The 21322-nt window shown below is 49.7% G+C and overlaps 2 protein-coding genes across 7 annotated transcripts; both read left to right on the top strand.

Annotated features, from left to right (window-relative positions):
- The first annotated feature begins 271 nt into the window (after positions 1-271).
- Positions 272-11826, top strand: LOC129356231 (nuclear pore complex protein Nup93-like). 2 transcript variants are annotated; one of them, XM_055025832.1, is made up of 22 exons: positions 272-420; positions 1444-1643; positions 1865-1982; positions 3339-3401; positions 4258-4383; positions 4879-4953; positions 5811-5903; positions 7299-7438; positions 7512-7644; positions 7824-7981; positions 8052-8217; positions 8293-8386; positions 9332-9523; positions 9597-9723; positions 9797-9869; positions 10162-10206; positions 10346-10462; positions 10542-10660; positions 10746-10863; positions 10935-11018; positions 11366-11494; positions 11598-11826. In XM_055025832.1, exons 2-22 carry the CDS (start codon positions 1465-1467, stop codon positions 11703-11705), a joined length of 2457 nt encoding a protein of 818 aa, XP_054881807.1. In that variant the 5' UTR covers positions 272-420; positions 1444-1464; the 3' UTR covers positions 11706-11826. The 2 variants fall into 2 exon arrangements, with proteins under 2 accessions (XP_054881807.1, XP_054881806.1); XM_055025831.1 differs by having other exon boundaries at positions 274-420; positions 11595-11826.
- A 999-nt stretch (positions 11827-12825) lies between these two features.
- On the top strand, positions 12826-19222 carry LOC129356230 (uromodulin-like). Of its 5 annotated transcripts, none has more exons than XR_008605382.1 (12): positions 12826-12908; positions 14318-14423; positions 14496-14532; positions 14603-14710; positions 15742-15950; positions 16025-16182; positions 16261-16375; positions 17740-17864; positions 17936-18119; positions 18188-18293; positions 18359-18531; positions 18986-19222. XR_008605382.1 is itself a non-coding variant. In XM_055025830.1 (11 exons), exons 2-11 carry the CDS (start codon positions 14403-14405, stop codon positions 18478-18480), a joined length of 1182 nt encoding a protein of 393 aa, XP_054881805.1. In that variant the 5' UTR covers positions 12826-12908; positions 14318-14402; the 3' UTR covers positions 18481-19222. The 5 variants fall into 5 exon arrangements, 3 of the variants coding, with proteins under 3 accessions (XP_054881805.1, XP_054881803.1, XP_054881804.1); XR_008605381.1 differs by having other exon boundaries at positions 18359-18580; XM_055025830.1 differs by having other exon boundaries at positions 16028-16182; positions 18359-19222.
- The last annotated feature ends 2100 nt before the right edge of the window (positions 19223-21322 follow it).

Here is a 21322-nt window from a genome sequence, read left to right as displayed (position 1 = left end):
TTTTTCTGTCACAGATTTTTTTTTTTTTTTTGTCCCGGATTTTTTTTTTTCTCGGCCACAATTTTTTTTTTGTTGTTTGTTTTTTGGGCCACAAATTTTTTTTTCTTCTTTTTAACCTATTCTGAACCACTGAAAAAAAAAAATCTCGGACATTTTTTTTTTCCAGTGGCCCTAATCCTCTTCCGTATTCTTCTCATCAGTGGCGGTAATGCTACTAAAAGTTTTTTGCTAAGAAGATAAAGAAGAAGAAGAAATTCTTCCGGTAGGGACTCACTCTCGACCAATCACAATCAAGCTTCAGAAATACCGGGCGGAAGTTGGATTCCAGTTTCTTCTGAAGGAAACTGTTTTCTAACTGAGGCTCTTCAGCTGCTGGTGAAGCCCGGAGGAGACCTTTGCTGCCCCAGCTTCTCTGTCCAGGTAAGAAGCTGCTTCATCTTCAGCAGCAACCAGCGAAACATTTAGCACCACTGTTAGCCTGCTAGCTGACTGTTAGCCTGCTAGCTGACTGTTAGCCTGCTAACACGGCTAGCTCTCAATACTTCAAACACGTGATTATCTAAATGACTAAAGTCAGCAGATAAAGTATCAGTTTGATATTTCTATGTTTTCTTTTGTGAGTTGCGTTTTAACATACTTCTTAGTGTGTATTTTTAACGCCAAAAGCTGTCAGAACAGCTCCATGTGCGCAGAAGCAGATGCGCAGCTTTCATGTTTACATGTTTCATTCATTTAACAGTCGGCACAATAAATACTTACTGTTGTTGAAAACCTGGCAAAAAAGATGAAATGATACAAATGATACGTCCTTGATACAAAAATCGGTATTAATTCTGTTCATGAGCGAAAGAGAAACTGCGTGCTGATGAGACGTGACAAATATTTTATAACTGGGAGGGAAAACAAAGTGAGACGTGAAAGAAAAAAACGTGGAACATATTTTGTTGAATTGAATAAAATTAAGAGACAGGTGAAGAAACTGAGCAGAAAAACAAAAATCCATTCATCATGTTTTGTTTGTTCAGTTGCAATGGCAGCATTTTCTACTAGATATTTAATGCCGAAGCTCCTTGATGAGGGGTTAGAAAGACCTTATATTTTATCAGTAAAACCAGAAAATACACGGCATATTTTATTTTTCAAAGCAAATATTATAGTGAAATTGATGTATCCTAAAACCTTCATATATTATTTTGACATTTAGAAAATATAATTCAGCTGAGCTGAAATGAAATAAAGCAATGTGGTTCATGCAGTTGATGCATATTTAGAGATGAAACGTTCATCGTGAGACGTGGGCTCCTGAAGGAGAGAATACAGAAATGGACATGGATTTCTGCTTCTGTCGGGACTGAAAGGATGCTGGAAGTGTTTCATTTCCCAGGCCTGAACCACAGCAGCGTTTATCCTCCATAAATCCGACCTGTGTTTGTGTTTCTGAAGGTCTTCCTCCTCTGTGAAGCCATGGATGCAGAAGGCTTTGGGGAGCTGCTGCAGCAGGCTGAGCAGCTGGCTGCAGAAACCGAAGCTGTGTCTGAGCTGCCGCACGTTGAGAGGAACCTCCAGGAGATCCAGCAGGCTGGAGAGCGGCTCCGGTCTAGAACCCTGACCCGGACCTCCCAGGACGCAGCTGATGTTAAAGCGTATGTCATTCATCGCTTCCGATCAGAACTGGACAGACCATTTAGCTGTTGGAGGGACTGGAATGCTGTGGTGGACTGGTCTGCCCTCTAGTGGCCGTCAGCAGTCTCTGTGTCTCACTGTGTGTGTGTGTGTGTGTGTGTGTGTGTGTGTGTGTGTGTGTGTGTGTGTGTGTGTGTGTGTGTGTGTGTGTGTGTGTGTGTGTGTGTGTGTTCCTCTTCAGCTCCATCCTGCTTGGGTCCAGAGGCCTTGACATATTCCACATCTCCCAGAGACTGGAGAGTCTGAGTGCTGCCACCACCTTCGAGCCGCTGGAGCCGGTCAAAGACACCGACATTCAGGTAGAGTCCCAGAGCGCCGGGTCGGGCCGGGCCGGGCCGGGGCCAACCTGCTAATTTCAGAACCCCAGACCTACACTAGTTGTCTGTAGGGAGCGCAGTAACACCCCTTTAAATGTCAACCGGACTGCCAGGATGAAACAGAGGACATGTCTTCAAGCATTTTCCATTTTAATAATGAGACAGTTGGTGGATTTGGCCAGTAAAGGTTGAACTTTGACCCTTCCTCTCGGCAGACTGATGTCTCTTTCTTCCTCTGGTCAGCTGATTTCTGCTGGTCCAGAGGCTTTCACAGCCGGCTGACAGGAAGAGCAGATTGCTGTTAGTTCTTAGGTTGTTGCTGAACTTCGGTAACTTCAGTTGGAGATCTAATCTACCCCCCCTCCCTCCTCCTGTTGCAGCCCCCATCCTTCTCCATTGCTTGCCCCCCACTGGGGGAAGAAGTAATGAAACCCCCTCATTAAGTAAACATGACCCTTAAGAGCATGATTAGCCTAATCTCAAGACAGACAGACATCGGAAGCCATCAACTGAGGGTAAAAATCTGTTGCTGTAATTGCTTTGGGGGGGTAGTGGGGGTAATGGCAGGAAGAAGGCAGCCTTATGAAGTGAAGGAAGTGAGAGAGTGACAGCTGATGGAGGGTTAATATGTGACAGAGTGAATGGTTCTTCCTGAACCCCCCGTCTCAAATCTCACGTGGTTCAGTCCGTTCACCATAAATCCTCCTGCTGCCGCTCCGCCGTCCTCCGTCTCTTCCCGTCACTTTGGATCGTCTGGACGCCTCAGCATGCGTGAGTCTTCCTCACACTGATGAAGAGTTTCCTCTCTGCTGGGAGGAGGGGGGTCCAGTTCTGGTTCTGGTGTTGGTCTGGATCAGCTCAGTAGTTTTTCTGTCGTTTCTTCGTTTCTGATGATGACTCAGACTGAGTTCAGCTCTATGACTTCCTGTTAGAGTCCAGCCGGTTCTGGTTCTGAGGCCTGGCCCGGTTTTGTAACTCTGTTTCAATGAAACATGATGTTTATTTCTTACTGTTATTGTTATCATGGAGCATAAATCAGCCTCAGCCCTTGGGGTGAGCTGGGAAGTATTACTCCGTCTGTTGTGGGTACCGGTCGGGTTCTGACTGGTTTGGACCGTACTGATGTGGTCGGCTGCTGCCTTCATCTAACATATGCTGCTCTAATTGCTTTGCTTTTATTATTCATTCTATTTTATTAGCTTCAGGTCTATAGTCTGTGGCTCATCCAGTCTATTGGATTTATCTCTATTATACTGTTCTAGCTCTATTCTAGAAGTTCTCTCCATTTCATTCCGTTCCTGTTCTAGTTTTTATCCGACTCGTTCTGTTTCTCCTCAGGGTTTCCTGAAGAATGAGAGGGACAACGCTCTGCTGGCTGCCATCGAGGAGTCCCGCCGCAGGGTCAGTACACCACCAGAACCGGGCCAGAACCGGGCCAGAACCGGGAGGAGAAGTTGCTGCTTGCTGGTTTCTCTTGTTACTGATTTTGATGCTGACCTTTGAACTCGTTCTAGCTGCTTAATAAAGGTGAACTGAGGATCAAGGGTTTCCAAAGTGCGGTGAATTGTGGAGACTGTTACTTTTAATAGGAACAGAATTATAACAAATTAAAATCCTCCAGTAGAAAATGTCGACTACAGCACAAAGTATTCAATATCCAGCTTATTTTTTTATTGCTTTTAATAAATGAATTGAACTTGGCTATATAATTTTGTTAAATTAGTTTTCATTGGTCAGAATTAACAAAAATTGTTTCATAATCTGCTGTGGAGTCTTTTCAAAATATGCCAGATGGGTAATGAGTCAAACCTGCAAAACCCTCTGTACGTTTTGTCGAGGCTTTGAGGGATGCAAAACAAATCGGAGCATTTAGTTTTTCCTTTTTCCACTTGTTTTCCTGGCCTGAGAGTCCTGCTGATTCAGGGACAGTGGGGACACGCTGCTACCAGGAAGTAGCAGGTGATTCGCCTGTATTTGGGTTTAATCTGACTGGAGGTTACAAGACCGGTGGCGATGTGCTCCAGATTTCTGTCTCCCTCAGCAGGAGACTCAGTTTCTCCTGTCTCCATGGTCTCTGCGTCTCGGTGTCTCTGTGGACGGTTAAAGTAGAGCAGCCGGTCCTGGTGGAGATGCTGAAGCCTGAACGATGCGAAGCGATTCCATGTTCAGTGGTGGTGCTGCGAGTGAAACCTGGAGCTGTAGCGACACCTGCCCAGGTGTCCATAAAAATGACGTCTGTCCCTCCGTTTGTCCCCAGACCTTCCTGCTGGCTGAGGAGTACCACCGGGAGTCCATGCTGGTTCAGTGGGAGCAGGTGAAGCAGAGGGTGCTGCACACGCTGGGGGCTGGAGAAGATGCGCTGGACTTCAGCCAGGATGTGGAGGTACGGCTTGCAGACGCTGCAGCTGCGGTTTACTGATCGCTGCACGTTTATTGTCAACATCACAGTGCATCAGTATCTGGATGGACAACTGTTTACCTGAACTCTGTGTTAGCGATCAGAAATCGCATCGTCATCGTAATTTCCCCCAAATTATCACGTTTTCCTGCGATTCCCTCCAGAATTGGATGATCTCTTCTAGAATTGATCATCACTTTGATTGACAATGTTATCTTTCCTCCACACTGTTAGCCGTCGCTCTTCCTCCATGCAGCTTGTCTGTTTAGCCATCCAGTTATTAGATGGAGTATTTTTGTCACATAATCTGGTAGAGCCTGCAGCTGCTGGTGAGGAAACGGCAGGAATCAGACAATCTGATCAGAAATGACATGCAGGCAGTTCACTGGAGCGAACCGCAGCTCCAGAGGGCTGGTTCGGCTTAGACATCCGGGTCGGTTCTCTGTGACGTTGCGTGTGACTCCTGCTCGTCTGTTGCAGCCCAGCTTTGTGAGCGAGGCGGCGGCTCCGGGCCGCAGCGCCCTGAACAGCGTGGAGGTCGCCTACGGACGGCAGGTGAGTCAATCAGAACCAAACGGAACCTTTGGGTTTCTGCGCCAGAACTTTCTGCTCATTGTTAATAGACGTTCTGTAGAGATTCTGTTACAGTTTAGATCCACACAGCTCAGTGCTAGCAGATGTTCGTCAGTAGCCTCCTCAGAGCCGCCACAAGCTCAGAGAAGGTGGAGGCTTTTATTTTGAAGGTGGTTCTGGCTGGAGTCCTGAGAAACAAAATTAGCATAAAAAAATAAAATGCTCATTTATTGATCATAATGGCCTATTTTTTGTTTGTTGCACAAAGCTTTAAAATGTTGGTCTTTAAAGTTTTAACTTTTGGAAACTCTAGATTTATTTTCTGCTAGTTCTCGTTGGGAGCGGCCACTTCGGTTTTACCAGAAACCGATTCATCATGTTACCAGAATAATGTCGTCATATCACTGCAATACATTCATCACGGTAACAGAATACATTTTATGAGAACTCCAACAATCAGAATGAAAATGAGGGATGTTGAGCATCTTGTGAAGTTTTGTTCTTTATTCTGGTTCCTGTTGAGCAGGAATGAAATCAGCCCAAACTAACCAGCTGTTGTTGGTGACGTTACCATGGCAGCTGCGTTAAAGCAGCTGAAACCGGGTCGCACGAAGCCGGGAGGGGGCCGATCGATCGAACCTATTGATCGATCAGGCAGCGGCGCTTCCTGTCCGCTGCCTGACGCAGGACTTCACCAGAAGATGTGTCGCCACATTTGCCTGCGGCGTCGTCTGCCTCATCTTCATCGTCCTGTTTGAAGACCTCTTCAACATTTTGATTCTCCTGCTGCTGTTTCTCACCGTCAATCATTTCAGTCGGCCGTAACGTTTCGCTTTCAGATCTACGTTTTCAACGAGAAGATTGTCAGCGGACACATCCAGCCCAGCCTGGGGGATCTGTGCGCCGCCGCCGCCACCGGCATGGACGACAAGGTGAGGCCACCGCCTCCTCTTCCTGTTCACACTCCCTGACCTCTGACCTTTAATGCATGCAGGTTTTCTATATTTAGACCAGAAATGTTTCCGTTGTATTATTATCGAGCGAAAACAATCAGGACAGCAGTTATTGAGACTGAAACTGAAGGTTTAATAACCCAGATAACTTTCCACCGGGGCAGAGGAGGCAAGGAGTCAACGCCTCTGGGGAGGAGGCGAGGAGGCAACGCCTCCAGGGAGGAGGCGAGGAGGTGAGGAGGCGAGGAGGCGACGCCTCCGGGGAGGAGGCGAGGAGGCGACGCCTCCGGGGAGGAGGCGAGGAGGCGACGCCTCCGGGGAGGAGGCGAGGAGGCGCGTTTTAGAACTAAAAGATGTTCAATTGACAGGAAATGTAAAAATATTACTGGGTAATTATATGTTTTAGGAAAACATATCTTGTGAAACTATTTAAACTCATAGCTAGTCTTAAAATAATAAAAAAAAAATTAAGATGAATATGAATTTTTTGCACTTCTGTTTAATCCAAATTTAGTCAGCAGCTCTTTAGCAGCTCTAACGTTTGTGTGTGTTGAGTTTTTAACCAGGGGACAGAAACTGTTCTGGTTGCTCCAGTTTATGGGGCGACATTTTCAGATCTCCGCGCTCATTAACTCTAAGTGGACAAAACATTTGATATGGTTTGATGCTTCGTGTAAACAGAAAAATAATGATAAAATAAATAAAAGCAGCGTGACGCGTGAATACGAGCGAAAGCTCCTCACCGGCTGAACCTGCATGATGAGGTCAGCGCTGTTCGCTAACCGCTAACTCTCCGACCAACCGGGAACACACACATGAAGTTTACAGGGCAGACAGCGCCACCTGCTGGGCAGCGAGTTGAGATGGAAACGACCCACATAACTTGTTCACAAATATAAATCATTGTCAGCGCTCCTCTGAAAGAAAGACTCCAGGTTCTTCCTGCGGTTCATAGAGCTGCACAACCAGAGCTAACGCAGCGGGTTCAAACGCTGACCTGGATGTGGAGTTCTCCAAAGAAACATGAACATGTGAACATACAGGTCAGCCTGTGTCCAGTTGGAGTGAAAGGAGGCGCGCCGTCTGCGCCGAGGTGAACTTAAGGAACAAAGCGGCGCGAGGCCCAGCGCTGTGATTGGTTCGGCTTGAAATGCATCAGCTTCTCTTTTAGGAATAAATCCACTCGGCCAGTGAAACGCTCAGAGCAGCAGAGATGCTTTCAATCCGGATTAAATTGAAAATGTAATTTTCCTCTTAACAAAAACAAGCAACGACTGGCCTGGCGGGGCGAGTAAAGCCTGGTACTTTGGGGAAAACCCTGCTGGAACAGCAGCAGATGTCTCTCTGAGCAGTGTTTGTGGCTGCTTCCTGCAGAACGTGTCGGACCTCTGGCTGATGGTCAAGCAGATGACCGACGTGCTACTGGTTCCGGCCAGAGACGCGCTGAAAAGTCGCACCGCTGTGGAGATGCAGATGGCCTTCGTACGGCAGGCGCTCGGCTTCCTGGAGAACCGGTACCGACCCGAAATCACTTCCGCCTCTGGTTCTGATCTTTGGTATCAGCTGAGAGCTTCTCCCGGTCTGCAGGTACAAGAGCTTCACCATGGGAACCGTGTTCGGCAACCTGCATCAGGCACAGCTGGGGGGCGTGCCCGGCACCTACCAGCTGGTCCGAAGCTTCCTGAACATCAAGCTGCCAGGGCCGCTGCCGGGCATGCAGGTTCACTCGCACACACACTTTGGTCACATTTCATAATTATGAAGAAAAATCCCATTTCATCAGAAACGAGGTTTGATATCCTGGGGGAGTGACGCCCCAGAAAACGATCTGCCAGCAGGAAGTGGTAAGGAAACCAGTGACGGTGCGTGCAGCTGATGGCTCCGTGTCACTTCCTGCAGGACGGCGAGGTGGAGGGCCAGCCGGTCTGGGCCGTCATCTACTACTGCCTGCGCTGCGGCGACCTGAATGCCGCCATGACGGTGGTGAGCCGGGCGCAGCATCAGCTGGGAGACTTCAAGTCCTGGTTCCAGGAGTACATGAGCAGCCCGGACAAACGGTAGGACCCGGTCCAGGAGGTCGGTTTGGACCCGGACATGAAGCTGACCTTTCACCTCTCCCGCTCTCAGCCTCTCTCCAGCGTCGGAGAACAAGCTCCGCCTCCACTACCGCAGAGCTCTTAGGAACAGCGCCGACCCTTACAAGCGGGCCGTCTACTGCCTGATCGGCAAGTGCGACGTCAGCGACAGCCACGGCGAGGTGGCGGACAAGACGGACGACTACCTGTGGCTGAAGGTGGCGCTGTGGAGCCGGTGGGGAGGAGGCGTGGGGTCGGTCTTCTTCTCTAATGCCTCTGTGCTTCTGCTGTAGCTGAACCAGGTCTGCTTCGACGATGACGGCAGCAGCTCTCCTCAGGACAGACTGACGCTGCCGCAGCTGCAGAAGCAGCTGCTGGAAGACTACGGTACACGCCTCGCTAACGCTAATGCTAATGCTAACGCTAACGCTGCTCTATTCACTGCAGTCAGTAGGAAAAGATCAGAGGAGCTTCTCTGAGGTCAACTGGAGGAAGACTGCTATCTTCATCATCATCATAAAGATGGCCGCCGCTGCTGTAACAGTTCAGCCCTTTGTCTGCTGCTGGAAACTTTTCCACTGAATTCGACTGGAAGCCCAGAAACTTCTTCACTCCTCTCCCATCCTGTCGGCTCTTTGCCGACAGATGCAGGACAGGCTGCCTCCTCATCCTCTCCTGCATCTCTCTCTCTCTTTCTCTCTGTTTCTTTCTGTTTCTCTCTTTCTTTTTCTTTCTCTCTCTGTTTCTCTCTCCCCTTCCTTTGTCCTGCTGTCATGTGACGCTGCGTTTATAAGTGATAAGCGGCGAAGCGCTGCGTCCTGCTCAGCTCCTCAGACTCTCAGCCAACAAGAGGATTAAAATATTTCTAATTAAAACAATGACCCGATGACCTGATGACCCGATGACCTGATGACCCGATGACCTGATGAGCCTCAGCTCAGCGTTTCTAGTTTCTGCTGAAGGACTTGATGTGGCGTTTAGGAAACTGCAGCCATCATTATTTATGAAGTCATGTCCTGGTGACCTCTGACACCTCAGACACGATTTTCTGCTTTCCACAAGAAGGACTCCTTTCTTCAGGCTCATTCCAGAATGACCTCTGACCTTTGACTTGAGACAGCATCTCATCTGGCAGACCACAGTCTTGGACCTTTTGGTTGTGTCTCCATATTTACTGATGATCTTTTATTCAGTATTTAAAAGAGAATCCAGCTCTCTGGCTCCAGAGGAAGTTTATTTTTATCCTGGATGATCTTGTCCCTCCATCTTGGAGCCGTTGACCTTCCAGCCGCGCCGCTAACGTCTCTGCCTTCCCGTCTTCTCGTCCAATAGGAGAGTCCCATTTCTCGGCCAGCCAGCAGCCGTTCCTGTACTTCCAGGTGTTGTTCCTGACGGCTCAGTTCGAGGCGGCGGTGGCCTTCCTGTTCCGGGTGGAGCGGCTGCGCAGCCACGCCGTGCACGTGGCCCTGGTGCTGTACGAGCTGCGGCTGCTGCTGAAGTCGTCGGGTCAGAGCGCCCAGCTGCGTGAGTCGTTTTCTGCTACTGCGGCGATCCGCGCTGCGGGGATCGTGGTCACAGCGTCTCCGTGTCCCTGCAGTGAGCCAGGAGCCTGGAGACCCGCCCATGGTCCGCCGCCTCAACTTCATCCGCCTGCTGATGCTCTACACGCGCAAGTTTGAGTCCACCGACCCGCGGGAGGCCCTGCAGTACTTCTACTTCCTGCGGTACGTCCTCCGTCGCGCCTCTGCTGCTGGGTGAGCCTCCGTCTCTAACCGCCGCTGTCCATCTGTCCTGCAGCAACGAGAAGGACAGCCAGGGGGAAAACATGTTCATGCGCTGCGTCAGTGAGCTGGTCATCGAGAGTCGAGAGGTGAGCGACTCGGATCAGGAAGCTTCCTATCCTGAGCTTCTGCAGGTTCTGACAGCACAGAACCAAAGCATTTTTTATTTGACAAATCCTGTGAGCGGAGATGCCAACCCGACCCCCAGAGGAGGACGGAGGCATTAGCAATCGATCCCAGAACAGGCTGACCAGCCGATTGCTGACAAACATTAACACATGAAATAGAAGATGGTTTTAGTAACCAGATCAGGACAGATCAGCGCTTCTTAAATGTGATGAAATGTTTCTGAGGTTCTGGTCTTTGTGTTTCGTCCTGCAGTTTGACATGCTGCTGGGGAAGCTGGAGAAAGACGGCAGCAGGAAGGTAAGACGTCCTCCTCTTCCTCGTCCTCCTCTTCCTCGCCTTCAGGATGCTGAAGCTCTGCTGCTTCCTGACGACGTTGAGACGGCTCCGACCCGTTTGGCCTGAGCTGCAGGTTCTGACTGCGTGCTCTCCTCTGCAGCCCGGCATCATCGATAAGTTTGCAGGCGACACCAGAACCATCATCAGCAAAGTGGCGGTGGAGGCCGAGAACAAGGGTCTGTTTGAGGAGGCGGTGAGGCTGTACGAGCTGGCCAAGGTGAGCAGAACCACAGAGCCCGTTTGCATCGGGTCATCTGGACCTGCTGACACGGTTCTGCTGACTGTACGCCTCGCAGAACCCAGATAAGGTTCTGGAGCTGATGAACAGGTTGCTGAGTCCGGTCGTCGCTCAGGTCGGCGCTCCCCAGTCCAACAAGGAGAGGCTGAAGAACACGGCTGTGGTGATCGCCGACAGGTAACCATGGCAACACTGGCATCATCTAAGGCGCTGGTTTGACCCTTGACCTCGTTTCCACGCCGACATTCTGCTCCCGGTGCAGGTATCGTTCTCAGGGCACAGCTGCTGAGAAGTCCGTCAACAGCACCTTCTACCTGCTGCTGGACCTCATGACCTTCTTCGATGAGTACCACGCGGGTCACGTGGACCGAGCCTACGACGTGAGTGAAATGACCTCTGACCCCAGAGCCCAGAGGTCTGCCAGTGTTAACGTCCATCTGTCTGCCTGCAGGTGATGGAGCGTCTGAAGCTGCTTCCTCTGAGCCAGGACAGCGTGGAAGAACGAGTGGCGGCCTTCAGGAACTTCAGCGATGAGGTGGGCGGGGCTTTTCTCTTTGGGTGGGAGGGGCTTCTTTCTGGCTCCGCCCACCGATGAATCCCTGGTGGAGGTCGATTTCCTGCACAGCAGAGGCAGGCCAACAGGGGGCGACAGACAATCTGGCTCAGAATCATGGCGGATGGGTTGGACGTTCTGGTCGGCTCTGCAGATTTAAATGGTTCATAGTTTTATCCTCCAGCTGGTGGGTCGACTTCAACCCCCCGAAACAAAACTCTTCATGTTTCTCACGTTAATCACCAAATCTGCTGACTCGGTTCCATCTTGGCTGAACAGATTTTATTCTGTCAGTCGATCAATAAACAGTTTGACCTTTCTGACCTCAGGTGCGTCACAACCTGTCTGAAGTCCTGCTGGCCACCATGAACATCTTGTTTACCCAGTACAAACGCCTGAAGGGGGCGCCAGCGGGCACACCGGGCCGCTCACCCAGAACTGTGGAGGACCGAGGCACGGTGAGAGGAAATGCTGTCGACGCTTTCAGAATAAAAGCTTATTTGGTCCCAGAAAACATTAAGAGATAAAATTGATCCGATTGGTTCGTTGATCAAACAGCAGCTGCGCCTTCAGGCCCGAGCGCTCATCACCTTCGCCGGGACGATTCCCTACAACATGGCCGGAGACACCAACGCCAGGCTGGTCCAGATGGAGCTGCTGATGAACTGAGCCGGCAGAACCAGAACCAGAACCTCCCCACCTTCTGTTTTCTGATGCCTCATTTTTTCCACTTCCTGTCAGGTTTTTTTCTTTTTGTTTGTACCTTCAAAATAAAAGCTCTTCAGTTGTCCCTGTTTTGTTTGGCATTTGGTCACTTTCCTCATGTTTGCTGTTGTTTGTCCTCCATAACTAAAACATCTTACTGCCTCAGACTGAGGTACAAAATTCATTTCTTCCAGTTTTTCCACAGAAAAAGTTTCAGTCCAGATGGAGCAAAAATATTTCAGAAGTTTATTTTCCAGCTTCCAGCAATTAAAACCCCAAATCCAACTTCTAGTTATAATGATCATAAGGATGACAAAGCAGGCCTGTTCAGTTCTCTCCATTATCATTTTTGCATCCAAGTGAATTCATGGAAAGTTGAGTGGAAGAAGAAAGTGACAGGATGCGTTCAGGGTCAGAAATGAGGGACTGAATGAACATGTTCCAGATGTTGATGTTTTATTTTCTTCGTCTGAAATCAGTTCTAAGTGTGCAGAAGGGGCCCGGTTCTGTTGGACTCGTCCGCTTTGGACAGACGAAACATCCTGACCCTGAATCCTCCTCGGACCCAATCCACAGATGCTTTAGGGCCATCTCATCAACTGCTGGCTAATCAAATCATTTTTCTGGATCCAAGCAGCAGATTTAGATCTGGTTGCTGATTGGCTGATAATTTAATAACGTCATCAGTTCACTGAAAAAGGGAGAAAAACCTTCAGATCATCATTTCTCCTCATGGTTTTGTTTTTGACAGTAAATCCTCCAGAATGCCTGAGGACAAGTTGGCAGATGGTTCCGGTTCCGGTTCGGGGCTTGAGGGAAGAAAGGCAGAAATATTTCATGAACAACCAGATCAGAAATCATTTCAACAGGAAGCAGAACCGGCAGCCAGAACCGATGGCTCCATCAGAACCCGTCCAGACCTTCGTCCTCATCATCCTCCCTGCAGTTCTGTCCGCTGCAGGCGCATCGGAACCGGACCGTCAGCCGAACCTCCGGACGTGCTGCTGCAGCTGGTGTTGTGAATCAGGCCGATGGCCGCGCCGCCAGAATCCGGCCATTTCTCAACACCAGGGCCGCCGCGCGTCACACGTCACTCACACGTCACCCAGGGGCTCAACCCGCGGCTCGCGGGCCACCTGCGGCCGCCGCCGTCCAGTCGGCTTTCAGGTGAAACCTGACAGTTTGACACTTTCTCCACGTTTTGTCTGTTTTTAAGTTCCTCGTGACGTGAAGTTTTCTGTGAAAATGTTTTCATCCAAACCCACGAAGACCCAACGTGTTGCAGTTACACGACCTGGCCAGCATGAGGCGCTCTAACACTGAGACTCTCCAGGAACAGAGGAGGCGGCTGGGTTCTGGTTCGGTTTTGGTTCGGTTCTGGTTCAGTTCTGGTTCAGTTCTGGTTCAGAGGGAGAAATGACATCATAATATTTCGCTTTTAAATGAAATATTTAAATTCCTGACTAGATACTGAATTTGAATGTTCAGTATTTAGTTTGAAGCCAGAGGATGTTGGATATTTATGAACAAAACTAATTTTCCTTTATGAAAGGTAAAGAAAATTATTGCTGTTCATTTTAGAAACGGTGCACAGAAATTCACCAACTTTCAACCGAACCTCTGGTTCTGCTTAACTGGACCGGTTTAGACTGCAGCTCCACCCAGTACCAGCAGATGGTTCTGGTTCTGACCCAGATAGCAGATGGTTCTGGTTCTGACCTGCAGCTATTTCTGACCCACTTTAGTCTCTTCCCTGCAGCTTTCCTGTCTGACCTGAAAACGGCGTTTCCATTCATCTGAGCTTTGACTACACCACTCTTGCAGAAACGTTGAAGCTCATCTGGATTAGTTGAACATATCTTTAAAAAAATCGAAATAAACTCAACTTATTATTTATTTTTAATATGTTACTGAGTCTGCGACAGTCTGGCAACCTCCAGGTGACCTCCAGGTGACCTCCAGGTGACCTCCAGGTGACCTCCAGGTGACCCGCCCCTCGCTCAGAACGAGAGGCAGCAGCTCCTGACCCTACTGGGGTCAAGGGTGAACAGATAATGGATAGATGGATTTTACTGATTTTAGCCTCTTTATCTGCTTACACACACACTGCAGCTTAAAGAACCATGTTTCTGTGAGACTGCAGAGAAGAATAAAAGCTAAACTCACCTGGCTCCGTCCATCAGCTGAGCCCAGTGGGCCGGCGCTGGACGGTGAATGTTGCTGGTTCTGATCCATTTGGTTACATTTTTGATCATTCTTTGTTTTTATGACCAAATCTCATCTTTTCTCAAGGTATTTACATTGAGGGGTTCTGGTCCGGTTCTGGTCCGGTTCTGGTGGAGCTCAGAGAAAAAATGAATGAAGTCCAAACTTGTGTTGTTGTTTTTATGTAGAAAATAATCATAAAATATTGATTTGTTGGGGGTTATAATAATGTGTTTTATTCATTTTATTGAACTCAAACTGTTTTTATTTTTACTTCTTTCTTAGTGCGCATGAATAAATCATATCTAATTAACGGGGTGTCTACGGCGCATGCGCGGCCCGCAGGTGAAACCAGGTGTGTCTGATTGCAGCTGCTGAAAACGAGCGGAGGAGAAGCGGCGCCCGGATCCTCTGTCAGCGCAGAGAAACAGAACCGAACCTACTGATTCCCGGACCATGGCGTCGCTCGGGTTGAAGGTGGGTGTTTGGACCGTCGGAACCGGCTGATCTGTGCGGTGTGAAGAGCTGAATGTTCTGCTGTCTCCTCAGCTGATCCTCTTCGGCTTCATGTGTCTCAGAGTTGAAGGTATGACAGAAGAAGTTTTTCTTGTGTGGTTCCGTTTCGGATGGACTCATCCCGTCCTCCGTGTGAGCAGGAAGCTGCAGCGTGCAGAACTGCAGCGACCCTCGGACCTGCGTCCTGTCCGCGGACCGGAGGAGCTGCCGCTGCGCCGCGGGACTCTACGGCCCGAACTGCGAACACAGTATGTGCTGGTTCTGGACCTCGTGCTGGTTCTGGACCTCGTGCTGGTTCAGAAAACCTGTTGAATGTTCAAATGACATGTTCTCTGGTTTTTCCGGTGTTGAGCAGCTGCAGTGTGTTCCTCTGGACCGGGGGGTGGGGGGGGCAGAATATGAATATGACTTCAGGTATCCAACGCTTTATGACATCTGAGAGCTGGACAAGGATGGCGAGTCTGATGTAAGCGGAGAAATATGGCGTGATAATGCTGCAGCAGCGGCGGGCGGGGGGGTGTGTGCTGCAGCAGCGGCGGGGGTGTGCTGCAGACTGTCTGCAGACTGCCTGGCTTACGAGCCCTTTTCTCTGCGCGGTGGTGCAGCGGTGAAGAGCATCCAGTTGGTGCGATGGCGCTGAGTGTCAAACATCCAGAGGAGCAGGAGCTGCTGCTCTGCGTTCCCGCTTCAACGCTGCTGGTTCAACGTCAGCAATAACCGGAGCTTCAGCAGCTGCTCGCCGCTCCAGAGTTAAAACGTCCAAATGATCCGAACCCATCCGGTTCTGAACTGATTTGTGTCGTTTCATCATCAGCGACCAGCAGCCTGATGTTTCTGCTCTCTTGGTTTGTTCACTTCCTGTCAGATTGACAGATTCTGTCTGTGGAGGTGAAACTCATGAGCTCTGCTGTTGCAGCATGTCTTTGTTGCAACGTTAAATTATCATAGTTGGGTATCAAGGACCCGTCAGTAGCTCCGCCCCCAGCCCGTCAGTAGCTCCGCCCCCATCCCGTCAGTAGCTCCGCCCCCAGCCCGTCAGTAGCTCCGCCCCCAGCCCGTCAGTAGCTCCGCCCCCAGCCCGATGCTCACTTGTTCCGCCAGTGGCTCTGGGTTTAACGCCAGAGAAAGTCCTGCAGATTATGTTGTTTGCTCCACCTAATGTGCAGATGAGAGAAGTTTCACTTTTGGATCAATCTGAGCTGCTTGCTTAAAGTTGCCGACTCGTTTCCTGCGACTTTTTGTGGGTTTCTGTCGCCGTGACGCCGTCGTCGTCCTGCAGGCGCGCAGGTCAAGGTCCTGTGTGGCAGAGACTTCATGAGCATCCGGGCCGCAGAGGATTTCTTCTCCTACCTGAAGGTCCCGCTGGAGTCGCTGCACCTGCCGAACCCGGCCTGCCGGGCTCAGAGGGAGGTGATCGCCGGGACGCCGTTCTTCATGTTCCGGACGTCCAGGGAGAAGTACCTGGCCTGTGGAGGGAATCCGCTGCAGGTACCGGTCCAGGTCCCACTGCTTCAGACCTTCCTCACCCGTGATCCAAACCGACTCCTTCTTTTCTGTTGCAGAAGAACTCGACCCACCTCCTGTACTCCCTCACGGTCCGATCGGAACCTCAGGTCAGCGGGAACATCATCAGAGACCCGGCCATTAAGATGGACTTCACCTGCGTCTACCCAAACCTTCGCAGGGTCAGCCTGCCGTTCCCGGTCCGGCCCATCTCCAGGTGAGAAAACCGGACCGGTTCAGTCATCTCGCCACGGTTTGGACCTCCGGCGGTAATTTAGGTCTCCTGGCTGATCAGCCAGATGGTGATGCAGGTGGAGGAGATGGACGCCACCATCCGGATGTTGCTGTTCGCCGACAGCAGCTTCAGCCGGGCCTTCGGCGCCACGCCGACCATAGAGCTGCGGGACCCGGTGAGGAGACTCAGCTGACCGATTCCGGTCCGATTAATTTAGATTAACTGACTAATGACTGGGTGGAAACAGGTGATGTGATTATTCCAGAATGTGAAGCTAAAACTTAAAGGTTTTATCTTAATGCAAAATGTCGATTCAGGATGTTCTTTCATAACTGATTAATCGACTTAATAAATTTCTAGGGATTTTTGTTCTAACATACTGATCACTGATCTCTGGTGCCGGAGCCAAGACCGGCGCCCGCACTACAGGACTCACTAGATGTGAAATATGATCAGAATTGCTTCTCAAATTGATCTGAAAGATTCAAAACAGCCAGATATTAAACACTTAGAGCTGAAATATATTTAACCGGCATCACTATCAATTCAAACTCTTCATTCTGCTTTGCTTCCATCTTTGTGCCACAATCCTCGGAGGTCTCCTGCCATCCCTGAAAAGATGACGCCCTGGGCGGTTGCCCATACTGCCCATGTCAGAAACCACCAGTCTGCACCATTAAACACAGCAATCAATGTACTGGACTCACGGTAAACGCTCAACTATCAACACTGACCAAGAAGGAACCAAGTACAAGGCGACTGACTTTGTCTCTCCTGCTGCATGAAGCCCAGCAGCTCAGAGCTGCAACATGTGGCACATGACAGGAGACGTGAGCACGCTCTGCAGCTCTGATCTTCTTCTTTTATTCACTGATTAAATCAAGATCAATGATTTAAAATAATAGTGACTGCAGAGTAGCAGAGCAAAGAACGGCTGTCGGTGAGAATCCAGTCCTCGTTCTGAGCAAACAGCCCTTCAGAAGAATCGGATCGTTCCTGGATGTCAGGCTTTGGTCACAGCGTCGTCCCATAATGCAACCTGTCAGTCAGCGTAGTGAGTCTCTGCGTTTTGTACAGTTTGTCCCTGAGCAGCTAGCTTTAGCTTTGCTAGCATCAGGTCCAGAGCGTTCCGGTCTTCTTCGCTAAGTGACTGTAGAAGTTGGACCTGAATTCATCATATCTGATTTATGTCGCCAGATTCTGCTGCGCATGTCAGAGCGAGTTAAAGGGATGCGACAGCAGAAACGCAGTAATAAGCAAGTCACATTATTTTTGGGTTTGAATCGGTTTATTTTGCTTGCAGTGAAAACAAAGATGTTAATAGTCACTAAATTTGGTGATGTTTCTGCAGCTGCAGTGTAGAAATAAAATGCAGAGACTGTTGAAATGTTTCTGGAGCTCAACACCAGCGACGCTCTTAACGGTTTTAATGCACATCGTTTATGTCCTGCTGCAGCTTTGAGATGAATCCAACTCGCCGTATTGTGAATCCAGCACGTTATCTGTGTTGACCTTTGACCCCGGCATCTCATGTTGCAGGTGCACGTGGAGGTCTCCGTGGCCGAGCCTGCAGACTTCTTCCTGCTCCGGGTCGATGACTGCTGGGCCAGCCGGTCCCCGCGGCCCAACGCCACCGGACCGCTTCACAGCCTGGTCCAGAACGGGTCAGAACCGGTTCCGTTCCTCTCTGTGCTGAAGGAAGCAGCTCCTCACACTTCCTCCTCCTCTTCCTCAGCTGCGTGGCCGACCCCACCGTGACCTTCCTCCCGCTGGCTGATGGGCGGGCCGGGCCCAACGGGCGGAGCTCCGGGATCCGGTTCCGCTTCCAGATGTTCCGCTTCTCAGCCGGACCCTCAGAGTTTTACCTGCACTGCAGCGTGCAGCTGTGCGAGCGAGACGACCAGCCGTCCTGCCTGCCGGTGAGCCCTGTTCCGACCCGACCCGGTTTCTCTGGTCCTCCCAGGACTTACAAAGATTTTCTCCTCAGAGCTGTGGTGCCATCAGCAAGCGGGAAGCCGTCAGGCCGCTTCCCAGCCGTGGTCTGCTGTCCTACGGTCCGATCCTGGTCGAGGTTCCGGACCGGCCCGAGTCCAGTGAGTTGCTGCTCCTCGTCTGTCATCATCTCCAGGTTCTGTTCTTCATGTCTGCTCTGTTCCAGATGTTCTGACGGCGGCGGTTCTTCCTGTGGCCGCAGTCTGGACGCTGGGCTTCTTCCTCACCCTCCTCATCATCGTCGCCAAGGCTGGCAGGAGGCGGGCCCCTGAACCCGAGGGCCCCTGAACCCGAGGGCCCCTGAACCCGAGGGCCCCTGAACCCGAGGGCCCCTGAACGGCAGGAAGCTCCAATAAACCCTCTTTCATCACTTCCTGTTTTTCTCCTGGTCGCAGTAGCTTTTTATAAAAGTCAAAATGCTTTCAAGTTCTAGATGTGATTCATTTCAGCCAGAAACTGATGCAGAAAACCCAAATAAGATTTATTATGTTTATGATGCAGAAACCCCCAAAATAAACGTATTAAATCTGTTGTGACGGAGGAACCGATCAACGCTGTTAAAGCCGTCATGACAGTCAAAACACTTTAATTTTACCAACAGAAATCTGATTAATAACCTACAAAATATTAAAGTGGTAAAGAATAAGGTTGGAAATAAACTTGCAGGTTTTTAGTAATGTTTGTGCAGCTGCAGTTCTACAACAAGAGCAGCAGGGGGCAGCCTCGGCTCTCTTCAGAATGTATGGCAAGCCGTTCTACCAGAGAATAATAAAGTTCTTTCCATTCGGAACAGGCCCAGATTCAACTGCTTGGAGGCCCCTTCAGGGTCCGGTTACCTGCAGTTTGAAACCCTCAGTGATCAACCAGAACCCGTCTGGAACAGTCTATGGACTCAGCCAATCACAGAGCAGCAGCTGTGGAGGTGATGATGATGATGGTCAAACTGGTTCAGAACCGACAGAATCCCGGGTCGTTGGTACCGCACTGCTTTACGGAACATGAAATAAACAGAACTGGATCTTTGCTTTCAGTTTGTTCACATTGACATTTATTTGGGAATAAAGAATGGTTCTGATGGAAGACCCATCAGAACCAGAACCGCCTCGGTGAAGGGATGGAGATGTCGGGTTTAACGATGACCAGGTGTACCTAATAAAGTGGCCGGTGAGGGTTCCACGCAGTTTAAATAAAGGACTGGTTCTTTATTATGTGACGTAATGACCTGCTCTGAAATCACGGATCGACTTTATTCGGGTATTTCCGTCGTTTCTACAGCTTTAGATGTTGAAATGTGACCCGGCGGTGGGAGCAGAACCTCGGATGGGTTCTGACTGGTTCTGATCTTTCAGGTCCACTTCTACGCGGTGAAAACTGTTCTACTTTCCAGGATCCGGTTCCTCTGGACTCTGTTCAGTTCGGGTATGTGAATCCTGCTGCAACTCATCCCTGGATTGGACCGGGCGAAGGCTCCGAACCGTTCTGCGGTCCAACTTCAGAACAGAACTGCAGAGTTCGGAATCCGGACGGCACGCGGAGGAAGAGGAAGCGCTCTCTGTCCGATGGACAAAGTTCCTTCATCATCATCATCATGTCGGTCTGCCTGGTTCCGCTGGGCTCCTGCAGCGCAGAGACGCCTGGTGAGGAAAACCGGAACCGGGTCCAGTTGCTAATACATTGTTCCACATTTCTAATAAAACTCTAATCAGGTTTTAGTTGAGATTTAAAGGAAGTCAGGGTTTCTGCTGGTTTACAGTTTTCTGGAAGTTTGTTCCAGATTTTTGGTGCATAGATGCTGAAAGCTGCTTCTCCTCTCTTGGTTCTGGTTCTGGGGATGCAGATCAGAACCAGAACCAGAACCTGAGAGTCTGGAAGGTTGATACAAAGGAACCTCTGAGACCAGAACCAGAAACCGTTCCAGTTGGATCATATGTTGTCCAGCCATAGAGTGCCATGTCACAATCGACTAACTGTGTTACGTTCTGTTGTTATAATAATGCTCTACATTTCCTGATTTAACGCCTTGAAATTGGGCCTCTGTCTCTTTAAAAGCTCCTGCTCTTCCTGAAGCCTCCAGGAACTCATCCCAACATGGCTCCTCTTTACCTGCGCTGCTCTGAGCAGCAGCTCAGCAGTGCCACCTGCTGTTTGCTCGTGCTGCTAGTCTGAAGGAGCTGAAAGGGGAGGAGCTGCGCCTTGAAGGCGGGGCTAGGTCCACTCAGGTATTTTGCAGCTGAATGGTTACCATGGAGACTAAAGGATTTTTAAAACATGACATTTGAGCCAGAGCAACACTGCAGGGAGAAACCTAAAAGCTGTCGGTTTTTCATGATGCTGCCCCTTTAAGTGGCACACAGCTCTGATTTAAGATTTCAGAGGAAAGGAATAAAAACCACGAATCATTTTCCTGCTTCTCAGAGGTTCGTCCCATAAAGTCCCAATGAAACAATCAGTTTGTGTCTGGATCAAGACCAGGGAAACGTTTAAGAGAAGAGAGAAGCTGTGAGAGAACAGGAATCGTTTCTTGCTATGAAGACAGACAGCCCCTTTTGGGGCTTTTATTTAGTAGTTTTTCTGCAGCGGTAACAACGTTAGTGCATGCAGGTCATGTTCTGAACGGCCTGTGGACTCGCTGGACGACATCTGAGGTTTCACAATAAAATCGCAGCTGAAAGATGAAGACGTCTTCTTGGCTTCTTTCTGTTCCTGATTCAACTTTTCACCACAAGAGGCGCTGCTGCTGCAGAAAAATAATATGCAGATTTAAATGGGAAAAACTTTTAAATTCAAACTGTTGAGTGGAGATCAGCTGTTTATGAAGGCCAGGACTCTGAGCAACAACAGATTCTATCTGGAAGAAAAAACACATGGATTTGCTGAGTCACATCTTCATAACCATCAAAGTTTTTCCTCATTCAATCTTACATCTTTGTGACTAAAGCCTGCGATTATTAGTATTTTTGTCATGAAATATCTTAGCCTGACCCTAACATTGTATTAGCTTCACTTGCTTCTGGCGCCATTTTGTTTTGTGTCGGTCGACTTCTTCTTCTACTGCCTTGAATGGGCAGCCTGTTGCTTATTTGCAGCAGTGCTGCCACCTGGTGGCCGGAGGCTTGTTTCCAGCCAGCAG

Source organism: Poeciliopsis prolifica, unplaced genomic scaffold (genome assembly GCF_027474105.1).
Source record: "Poeciliopsis prolifica strain line A6 unplaced genomic scaffold, Auburn_PproV2 SCAFFOLD161, whole genome shotgun sequence".
Classification (NCBI taxonomy): Eukaryota; Metazoa; Chordata; class Actinopteri; order Cyprinodontiformes; family Poeciliidae; genus Poeciliopsis; species Poeciliopsis prolifica.
This window is presented reverse-complemented; position numbering and strand designations above follow the sequence as displayed.